Source organism: Carassius auratus, chromosome 30 (genome assembly GCF_003368295.1).
Source record: "Carassius auratus strain Wakin chromosome 30, ASM336829v1, whole genome shotgun sequence".
Taxonomy (NCBI): domain Eukaryota; kingdom Metazoa; phylum Chordata; class Actinopteri; order Cypriniformes; family Cyprinidae; genus Carassius; species Carassius auratus.
Genome location: NC_039272.1, coordinates 29,365,518 through 29,377,734, shown reverse-complemented (window position 1 = coordinate 29,377,734; position 12,217 = coordinate 29,365,518). Strand labels below are relative to the sequence as shown.

General features: G+C 35.6%; 1 protein-coding gene across 1 annotated transcript; it reads right to left on the bottom strand.

Moving 5' to 3' along the window:
• Positions 1–2,448: 2,448 nt before the first annotated feature.
• LOC113049907 (26S proteasome non-ATPase regulatory subunit 12) lies at positions 2,449–11,612 on the bottom strand. Its single transcript, XM_026212646.1, has 11 exons — positions 11,399–11,612; positions 11,017–11,076; positions 10,785–10,913; positions 10,339–10,446; positions 10,110–10,214; positions 8,415–8,564; positions 8,141–8,275; positions 7,908–8,020; positions 7,631–7,805; positions 3,437–3,514; positions 2,449–3,262 (listed from the first exon to the last, which is right to left on the bottom strand). Exons 1-11 carry the CDS (start codon positions 11,504–11,506, stop codon positions 3,053–3,055), a joined length of 1,371 nt encoding a protein of 456 aa, XP_026068431.1. The 5' UTR covers positions 11,507–11,612; the 3' UTR covers positions 2,449–3,052.
• Between the last annotated feature and the right edge of the window lie 605 nt (positions 11,613–12,217).

The window sequence follows — 12,217 nt, the reverse complement described above, 5'->3', positions numbered from 1 at the left end:
GGATTTCCAGTCTGGATTTAGACTGCATCTTAGTACTGAGACTGCTCTCCTTAGAGTTACAAATGACCTGCTCTTATCATCTGATCGTGGTTGTATCTCACTATAAGTGCTATTGGATCTTAGTGCTATGTTCAACAATATTGACCACAGCATTATTTTGCATAGAGTAGAACACTGTATTGGCATAAATAGAAACTTATTAGCATGGTTTAAATCGTACTTATATGACCACCATTAATTCATAGCAGTGAATGAAGAGGTATCATATCGATCACAAGTGCAGTATGGAGTACCTCAAGGCTCAGTACTAGGGCCGTTACTCTTTACACTGTACATGTTACCCTTGGGATATATTATCAGGAAACACAGTGTTAACTTTCACTGTTATGCTGATGATACTCTGCTCTATATTTCTTCACAGCCCGGCAAAAGCATACCAATTTGAAAAACTAACGGAATGCATAGTCGATATAAAACACTGGATGACAAGCAATTTCTTACTGCTAAATTCTGAAGAAAAAAAAAAAACAGTGGTGTTAATTATAGGACCTAAAAACTCTGCATGTAATAACCTAGAACGCTGATGGCTGCTCTGTCAATTCTTTGTCATCAGTTAGGAACCTAGGTGTGCTATTTGATAGCAATCTTTCCTTAGAAAGCCACGTTTCTAGCATTTGTAAAACTGCCTTTTTCCATCTCAGAAATCATATCTAAATTACGGCCTATGCTCTCAATGTCAAATGCAGAAATGCTAATCCATGCGTTTATGACCTCAAGGTTAGATTATTGTAATGCTTTATTGGGTGGTTGTTCTGCATGCTTAGTAAACAAACTCCAGTTAGTCCAAAATGCAGAAGCTAGAGTTCTTACTAGTGCCAGGAAGTATGACCATATTAGCCTGGTTCTGTCAACACTGTACTGGCTACCTTTCAAATATCGTACAGATTTTTTAATCTTGCTTATTGCTTATAAAGCCCTGAATGGTTTAGCACCTCAGTATTTGAACGAGCTCGTTAGATTATAATCCTCCACGTCCACTGCAGATCCTTTTCCTATTTAGTACCTAAACTCTGGAATAACCTACCTAACATTGTTCAGGAGGCAGACACACTCTTGTAATCTAGATCTCTTTAACCTGCCTTACACATAACACACTAACATGCTTCTAATATCCAAATCCATTAAAGGATTTTTAGGCTGCATTAATTAGGTAAACCGTAACCGGGAACACTTCCCATAACACCCAATGTACTTGCTACATCATAGGAAGAATGGCATCTACGCTAATATTAGTCTGTTTCTCTCTTATTCCGAGGTCACTGTAGCCACCAGTTCCAGTCTGTATCCAGATCAGAGGGTCACTGCAGTCACCCGGATCCAGTATGTATCCAGCCCAAATGGTGGATCAGCACCTAGAAAGAACCTCTACAGCCCTGAAATACAACGGAGACCAGGACAACTAGAGCCCCAGAAACAGATCGCCTATAAAGACGTGTGACGGAAAAGTTACGCCCCTTAACATATGGTTATGCTGTGTGTTCGACGAGACAAAACAGATAAAACATATTACAAATGAGCCATATGTTGCATACAGTGGGGACAAAATTACTGTTTATAATGACTTATACTGTCTTTTTGCACATTGCATTGCATAATGCGCCACGTAAACATTAAACCATGTCTGCATTTGTGATCTGAGAAATGACAAGCTCTCAGTTACTCTACACTGCTCAAAACTCGCATTTGAATTGTCAGTGACAAATCCTTTACATATGAAAACATACTTACAGGCTGTGTGCCAAAAGCACCAGACTTTCCTTGCAAAGTTTGAATTGCATCACTTTATAGTAACGGACACCTGAATGATTTTGTAATTGCAGGTACAAGTCATTATTTTTTCTGCTTTTTTCAAAAATGTATATTTTCAATTATTTTAATACTGTGTTATTCATCGTTATGAATTACAAGATGTTACAGTCCATAATAATATAATTATCAAAAAGTGCCTTAAAGGCAAACTATGTAATTATTTTTTATTAAACTATCCAAAAACCACTAGAACAGCTTCATATATTTTGCTGACTTGTGTATTTACATTATCCCAAATGTTTCAAACAAACCCATGTGTCCACAGTGTAATTGTGTTGCCTGCCAGTCACATCATAACCCATCGATTTCCTGTTTTGTTTGTACGGTACTAGCAAGGTGTACCTAATAACGTGGCCAGTAAGTAAGTGAATGTATATATATACATTCACTGTATACCAGTAAGTGGATGTGTATATATATATATATATACATATATATATATATATATATATATATATATATATATATAATAAAATACCAAAATTTATGTGTTATGCAAATGTTTATCCAGGACCATTTTATCCCTTTTTATTTTTTTAGATGACCAGTTCAGAATGTAAAAATAATTTGATACACAACTTTTTTTTAACCATGTAAATTGAACCTTCCAATTTAAATGATGCAGATATATTTAAATGTGGAAGCTTAAACAATCTAATTCAAAAGGTCTATCAAGTAAATCAAGAAAGTATAATTTGCCATAATAAACAAACCATACATGTTGCCTGTAATTTCCCTGAATAGCAAATTAACAAACCCAAAATTGTTTCCAAAAAAAGTTTAATGTGGATGCTGTAGCAACATCTGAATACCAATATTATTATGCTTATTTTTTTCCAATAATGTTTAAATGTAATACAAGGCATTTACTTATTGCAAAGGGGGGTGGGGTGTCACTGAAGTTGGAAGGTTTCATGTGGAGTTCATAGTGATTTTTTTTTTACTTATCAACTTCAGTCAGAGGTCACGAACATAAAACATACAAGAATCTTAAGTGCTGTGTAAAACTTGTCATGGAAACCACAGACTAACATTGTTCTCGGTCTGAGTACAGGCCACATCGCTGTCAATAACAGAATTTAAACAAAAGCATTAACAACAAAGTTTACTTAACATTCGTGTGATCAAATGTTTAAAGATGAAAAAAAGGAAAACAAATGTACCAAGGACTCCCTGACAGGCTCTACTGGAGGTTGTGGATCATCTCTTCTTTGGCAATGAGATGAGTAGTTTTGTTGACCAGAGACATGAGAGAGTTCAGTTTTTGAGACCAGTCATTCAGAAGATCGTTAGGATCCTTAGGCCGCTGGAAATTAATGATACCAGCGAGGCGGTCTACTTTTGCATAGATGGTCTTATTGACCACCAGGTTAGATAAGAACTCTTCTGATTCCTACAAGAAGAACAGACATTTAAGATGATAAGACATTTGAAATGTTTTACATTTTGATGAGCTATTATTGAGAGAAAAAGGGAGATTAGGAAAAACATCAAAGCCTTGATAAAAAAGGAAGAAGAAAACAACAAGCATTACATGAGCTATACATTATTTCATTACAGAACTCACATCAATAGAGAGGTCAAGCAGTGCCGCCATTCTCCCCATTGTGATGCTTGTGTAATACTTCGCCATTATTCTGATGTTCTGGTAACGGGGACAGACAGTTATCAATTAGCAGTGGAATGAAACTGACAACAAAAATCATAGTTCAAAACAGAACCTCAAAAACACAATTAGATTAGTTAATTTCTAGTTCTATTTCTCTTTCTTACTAAAAATTTATTACACTGAAATTAAGACCTTAAAATAATAATATTATTCTAAATCCCAGTGTTTTGATTCTCATTAGGGGTGTCGCGATATACCGGTATGAACGACAACTGTGATATTCAAAGCTACAATTATCAATATTGTGTTAATTTAGTGTGTGACGATATACCTGCATTAGTAATAACCACAATATATTTAAAATGAACAGTTCTCTTATGAGAAGACCACATGTAAATACTCCAGCGCCAGTACTTGTTTGAGCTCCCAGGTGGCAGTATTGTGCCTTAACGCTGACACCTGATGCAGCAAGATGCAGCACTCGCAGCTGCTCAGAGAGAAGTGTTCATTAGAGTAAGTTGCCATTATTTTACTAGTCATAGAATGGGAAACGTTATATTAACCTGTTAACAGTGGTTTTCTGTGTTCATATATTTAAGTGAAGGGTGATTATTTTAATAAGTACCACGTTTTCTTTACTCATCTTGTTTTTTTTATTTGCAATCAATACGGCCTGTGCGTAGTAACACTTTTTATTTTTTCAAATCTATTAGCAGTTACACGTTTAAAACTGTTCTTAAGAAACTGAGCGACCACATTTCTACATTAAACTTTGTAAAATGTAAAGATGATTGGCCAGACGCATTCGAAAGCACCGTCACTCGCCATGATTTAAAATGCTGTGTAACAATGTAAACATTGTGTCAAATTATTTCGCAAGTACGGTGAACAGAGATAAATGTACAGATGCTGAATCACAGGCACTTGTGGCAAACGTAGCACTGCCAGTTTTCGTTGGAGATTCTGCATCCTCCTTTCAGTTCTTTCAATTGCTTTACGTATATGTCAACATTCCATGTCCATTATTGTGAAACCCGCGAGACAACAAAAACACAGCTCCGATCACAGCGTCCTCCATCCTCCTGTTGTTAACGTTGTTGAACGTCGCTGTCGACCGGCTTACTATGTTACTTACTAGTACACATTGTCAGTGCGACTGCAACCCTTTAACTGGTACTGGGAAATAATTTGCACAAAATCATCCAAGTACTTTAGTACTGGAACTAAAGTGGTGTGAAAGGCCCTATTAGTCCACATTAGTCAGAATTTATGATATTTTGTGTCTACAGTTCTTACATCTTTTCCAAAGTCAAATTCAAGCACTTTGTACATTTTCAAGCACTTTACAAATGTGGTAAATTACATGTTCACATACAAACTTGAATTCTTCACTTTAGATGTTATTGTGTTAAGATCAAACCATTTCTCTGGATTGCATATAACATGGCCTAAAATAACCAACATACAGTAAATAAATTATAAAATCTTATTTAATTAAAAATAAAGAATTTACAGGGTATCTGCAGTATTTTTAAAATAAAATTTTAGGCTTTGTAGTACCTGTACAAATAAAATGAATACTGTGTGAGTTAGGGCAAGGTCTATGGTAACATAACTGGTACTAAAAAATGACTGTAAAAAACATGATTTACAGTTCAAAAACAGGTTCTTTACAAGTTTTCTATTGTTATAAACATCATATTTCAGCCATTCATGTTTAAACTTTTAAGAAAATGAATTAGTCAAAAGTAGCTATACATTTTTATCTTAAGTTTAAACACACCCACAAACAAAAGTATAAATAATTATCTTAATTTAAAGCACACACATACACCTTACTTTGTAAATCTTTTGCATTTCTGAAGGCACATTAGGCAGGTGGCGCATTTCGAATGTTACAAAACAGTTTGTTTGAATGTCCTTAAATTTGAAGTGACAATGACGATTAATGTTGATTATGTTTTTGTGTCGGGGAAAAGACACGTCATATTCATTACATTCTTCAAATTGGTAATTTTAGTAGCATGAAAAACAAGATGGTTATTTAATTCAGAATTAAAACATACAAAAAACGAGCAACAAACATTCCTGATCACTTAAACCGATGATCTCACTGAATCTCGCCGTCTACACCGCAAAAATAATTTCTTGTTTACATAGTCTCTGCAGTTTATGATGACAATATTTTAGAGAGTGCAGAATACATTTAGTGAGCGCATGATTTGAACAACGGTAGCGTTCTGCACATTTTTCCTCACTGGTTACTAATCTGCGCTCAATACTGCGTGTGATTTGTTATAATGCTAACGCTGGGGAAAAAAACCTGCATTAAAACATTGTATGCATTGTGAGCAGATCTTAAACTTATAGCACAAACACTTCATTAATTTTCACTTTAATTGCGACAGTCTTAAAGATTCAGTTTAACTGAGCAGGGACATTTTTGTTTACTTTTTATATGGCTCGAAAGCACAGACTCTTCCATAAAAAAACAAACAAAAAAAAAACACATACTTAACAGGAGGATACTCAAATATTTAGTTCTCGCTTTAACCATAATTTGTCATTTTCAAGCCATCGCTGACTGAAGCAAAAGCCCGCTCTGCTCCATCAGAGGGCGAGGGTTAATAAAGATCACAGTACAGCAACACTGCATTAAAATTCAAGCATTTTCAAGGATTTCAAGCACCCGTACGAACCCTGTGTACACCAAGCAGCAACCTCTCGCTCACCTCGTTAAGCCAACAAGGAAATGACAAACTGTAATTCATCAACTGGCCGCTAGTGGCTGGCTGCAAAAGGGAGTCAATCCCATAGAGCATCACAGTCCCGCCCACAGACCGAGAGAGCTCTGGTGCCGTATACGTATCTAAAGCGTTTAGAGCATGTGTGAGGATAACCAGCTACGGCTGAACTCATAAGCGTACAACATATCATTTCGAGAGAAAATCCAAAAAAAGTCAAAGGTACAAGACTCTGTACATATTTTCATTTCGAGCGCAGGAACTACTCATCCCATAAACCACCGTGCCTCATTGAATTCGACTGAAGCCACAACCTCGAACGAGGCAACGAGCCTTTAGATCGACTTCCAAATCTGATGATGGGCGCTCGATCGAACTTTTTCCTCCAGTGAATTTTATTTTATATAGTGAATGTAGTGAATTTACAATCATGTAAATAAATAGTGTTTTATATAGGTATTGTGTATTGATTTTTATATTTATCATCGTGTATTTTATATATTGCGTGCATGTGTGAAAGTTGTTAACAATAACGTCAGCCACATGGTGCAGTGCTTTGTACCTGACTGCAATCACTGCTCAGTCGTCAACACGTGTCATTGCCATTACACAAATGTTCAGTAAATGCACAAAAAGGTATGCCTAGGCTAAATATTGTTTTGACAGCGGCATAAAATGCAAAACTCTTATGGCAGCCAAGGAGATCATGATTGACCTGACGAGTCTACCGTGCGAAAACGCAACAGGTTTTTATTTTATTTTATTTTTTTATTAATGATCTTCAGTCTTCACGGATCTTCGCGGGGTTTAACCATACGGTTACACGAGCTCCACCTACTGTCTATGGCTCCACCAATCAGATGCAACACTGTGGGATCGTGGGATTGTTCAGGATTGTGGGTAATGAAGTACTTAGCCAAGACATCGTGAATAAAAGGCATTTATATCAAAACAAGGTTAGTGCCCCATGATCCTTTTACGTTTATATGAGCATATACTATCGCTTAGTACAGCCATAGCTGGTTTTAAGTCTACCATGTATGGTTATGTTTTTATGGCTTATACCCCAAATGTCAATGCAGAAATTGCATTGAATTTTTACTTCCGGCACCAGCTGTGGGCGGGACTGTGATGCTCTATAGACTCCCTGTGTAAAATGCCCAACTTTACAGGAGAAATAAACATGTTTACAGCCTGGTTCAAATAAATGATTTTGGACTATATAGCTAATTTTGCCCTTCATGACAACTGTTAAGAAAGGTCTTTATACACCTCTGAAAACAGTTATGTATATTATTTTGCTTTTCTGTAAAAAGATCGTTGTAAATATTACACATTGCACCTTTAAAGAGTGACAGGCTAAAAACAGATTAAGCTTTCCACTTAAGCAAAAATAAGACAAACTCACATGTTCTACCACTCTGTTTTTCAGATCTTTCCATCTCTTTTCTCCTTCTTCTGAGCTGGTGAAGACATCAGTGTCCGGAGTTCCCATGGTACCCTCTCTCAGTTCCTTTCCATAATCCTCCACCACAGATGACCAGCGCATCAGCTCCATGGTGGTGAATTGTTTCAGGAGATCCCTGCAAGAGAGGGATATATTCTTCTAATTAACATATATATGAATCAGCAATAAACCAGCCGTAACTCTTGCAGAAACTCCCAGTATTTTTTGGGTCGCTTACCTGTATTTGGGTATTTCCTCTAGTTTCTTGTCAGTGCTGATCCTATGAACTAAATCAGACTGTTCATTGTCATAGGGTGCCAAAATCACATAGAGCACCACACTCTTCAGAGCCTGAAAGATACATGAGACATTTTCAGTTTTAAAAAGCCAAGTTTCTTTGTATTACTAAAGTAAACAACATATCTAAAAAGAATAAGCAAGACAATAATTACAATGCAAATAAAAATGTACCTGCTGCCATTTGGAGGTATCTTCCAAGATACAGGGAGTGTCATATATGGCTCTGTAATGTTTACATATGGACAAGTAGGAGCCCTCATGCTGATCAACTTGAATCATCAGATTATAATATTTCAGTTTCAAATCCTAATCATTAAAGAAAAAACAAATGGTTATATAAATAGAAAAACCTCCCACAAAGATTATAAACTGACACACAAAAAAAAAAAAAATCAGAGGAAACAGTAGACTAGAATAGATGTTTCTTCAGAAAGAGAATGACAACCTCAGTGCCCTCCTCCTGGAAGAATTTAGTGTTGATCTTTTTGCTAATGATCTGTGTTCGAATGTAGTCCTTGACAGCAATGCACAGCCTCATCTGCTCCAGAATGAACTCTGTCTTCTCCTTCTTCTCCATTGATCCATATGTCTCCACCTGCAGAGAGTTCAGGTTCAAGTATTTTTCATGGAAAAGATTATACATTAAAAAACAAACAACTATAAAACAAAGTAATCCACATCAATTTCTATAAAAGATACTTTTGAAAGAAATTGTAAAAGTTTTTCTGGGTCATCTTATAAAACAAGTCCTTAAAGGTGCTGTAGGGAACTTTTGTAAAAAAAAATATTTTTTACATATTTATTAAACCTGCCATTATGTCCTGACAGTAGAATATGAGACAGATAATCTGTGTAAAAAATCAAGCTCCTCTGGCTCCTCCCAGTGGTCCTATTGCCATTTGCAGAAACTCCATCGCTCCCGGTAAAAAATAACCAATCAGAACTGCGGTCCGTAACTTTGTTTGTGTTCAAAATGTAGAAAAATGTATATAATAAGCGAGTACACCATGAACCCATTTTCCAAACCGTGTTTTTGGCTTGTCCTGGATCACTAGGGTGCACCTATAATAAGTGTTTATATTCGGACTATTTTAGATTGCTTCGGGGGTACCGCGGCGGAGTAACCCAGTACCTTTGTGATTCTTCAAAGACATAAACAGAGAGAAGTAGTTCCGGCTACGATGTTCTTCCGCAAGACGCAAGCAGTTCTGTTTATTAACCGCTAGAGCGTCAAAAGTTCCCTACCGCAGCTTTAAGAGTTTGTCCCGATAATAACCTTTGACTCATGTCATTCAATATTGGAAAGACCAAAAACACATGTTTGAACGTCAAGTGAGTCCTGCAATATTGACATTTTGGTGCTTCTTCACCAATCAATAAATGTCCATGAGTTAATCTAGTAGGTCCAACACAACACATTGTATACACATCATGCCTGGATTTAAAAGAACAAATATATCTTGTTCCTAAAAACAATTTATTTATATATAAAAAGAACTGCAGAAAGTTAGACTGCAGAGAAATGTCTATTCAAACCAAGAGTGAATAAGCCAGGTTAAAGGAAACAAATTCAGGCTGAGACAGTAAATGGATTTTACACTTTTTAACATTAACATAATGATTACGTACAAAGATTACAACATGATTAACAAATGTTTATGGTGGAGGACATTTCAAATATCAGGCAAGCTCTTGTTTATCAGTAAATGTGATAAAGTAAAATAAAAATTAACTTATTGCTCTATTTTGTTTGTACGCTTCAAGATTATATGTTATTATATGTAAATATTTTACATGAAGAAAAATGACATTTAATAAAATAAATTATTTTTTAAATACTTAAAAAGAAACCACAATCTAACATTAACACTTTTGAATTTGAGTTCATAAAGTATCAGGAAAAATAATATTTTTACACTATATTATTTATGCACTTTCATGTCACTGTCACTTCATGTCACATATCACTTTCACATTTTGAGCTCTGATCTGTGAAACACGTTATCATGAATTATAGCTAACATTTTAAATAAGAGCTATAGTTGAAATGAAATAAAACATTAGGTGAAAAAGTTAAACCTGAAAAAGAACATTAGAAATGTTTCATAATGAATATTCATTTAATTTTAATAACACTCACCTGCAGTTCCTGCAGTATGGATGCAGCCTCTTTCACATCTCCATTTTGCTCTTTGATTTGGGCCAAAGTTTTAGTCAGCCTAGCACGCTCAATCTCCACATATATCTACAATACATTGATATGCAACATGAATAAAGTGTAAAGCCAATCATTGCATCAGAAGACTGAGCGAGCTTATTAGAAATAGATCTGGTATACAGATTAAGCTAGAGAGAGTGCAAGTGGAGACCTTTCCAGCTGTGACGGTGCGTAGCGTGTCAATAAGTCGGAGTTTGATTGACAGGTCACTCATAGCATCAACATATGTATAACATTCCTGTACCATCTTTGCAACAGCCTGGAAAGGAAAATTAAGAGAAAGTTATAACCACCGTTTTCATCCTCGGAAACCAATGATAAAAAAAAAGATATATAAAAAAAATAGATCAATAATTTTTACTTGCTGATTATTCTACTGCAAGTGACGTGAATAATGGCAAGAATTATTTGATATTCAAGCATTAGAGGAAATGGAAATTCCCAATGAATATCGCTGCATATTCTCCAATACTACTCAAATAATCAAACAAATTACGAAGATGTGTTTTTAAACTGACAGGTGGTCAAAGGATATTTTTATTAGACATCATGAGCTCAGTCACTGGGTCCATAATGTGCTTAAAACAGTATTCCTACCTGTTTCAACTGGCTCCTTCTCTTAGACAGTAGCATGATGTTTTCATTCAAGGCATCCCAGTCTTTAGCTTCATAGCATAACTGAACTATAGCCACCAAGATCCTGGAGGTGGACACCATGTCTGAAGCCTGGACAAAAGTGACACATGCAAAGGATGCAGAACATTTTAAGAGCTAATTAATTCAACCTACTACCATTAAACAGATGAAATGATCAAAGTGAGACACGTACAGTTCTTGTTTGCTTCTCGAGTGACAGTAGACTCTCAATGGCCTCCTGTAGTCTGCCATCCTTAAAAACAAAAACAGAAGATTGTGTTTTATTGTTTTTCTGTCGCATGTTAAAGCTTAAGCTCAAATCACTGTGCATTTCTCTGGAATTGGTTATCAGGGATGAAATATGAATGGTGAAGTACCTATGGCTAAAAAGTCAAATGTCTACTTAGACATCAGTTTCCTGAGAGGTTTATGTATGCACGATAAAAGGTTGTATTTAATTAAACGCACTAGAGAGGTTTATAATAAGCATATCATTCATATAGTTTAATTCTGGAAGTATTTGATGAAAGTTAGCTTTAGCACGAAGCATGACTCAGCCGCTCATTCACACTCACTCTGGCCATTTTCTCGCACTCTGGCAGACGCTGATCTACAGTAGCACTGTAGTCAACCTCCATCTTCACCATCCGTCCATCTGATCGTTCAGCTCTGTCCTCTGCCATTATTACTGCTTATAATACAAATAATTCACTGTGAATGTAATAACTGCAATCTGTACAGCTAGCTATAATTCTTCTTCTATTTCTTCATATGGAGTTTGTTTGGCGGTTGGCAAGCCAGCAATTCATTCATTACCGCCACCAACTGGACAGGAGTGTGGAGTGTTTAAATATTTATATTTTTTATTTCTAAAAACTGTCCTTATGGGTCGTATTTAAATATTCTAAATTGAAAAATTAAATAAAAAATAACAATAATAATCGTACAATTTGGAATCTGAGCAGTATTTCTGAAGTACCCATATTCTACAAGACTGAATTGTACATAAAGGAAAAATTTAAGTTGAAATTTAAATTGACAGAAAAATTTAATTTTATTAAAATTTTAATTACATTTTAGGCTGCATCCACACCACTAATTATATAAGTTCAAGATGAGCATAATATCTATGGCTGTATCCTGAGAATTTTTAATCCTACAAATATCAACCACTGACACCGCACCAATGATCTGTACAATCTGTGGCCTGCGATTGTTTATTAGAAATGCAGACCAACACGACAGTTACTGAGTGCATCTTTGATACAATTTGCCAGTTAATTCTGATCATTGTGTTATTATGCCATATTTTATGAGGGACAGTGTCAGTATTTTATCATCCCTCATGTGTAGAGGCGAATTAGGCTGGACTCATTCACAAATACATTTTTCAT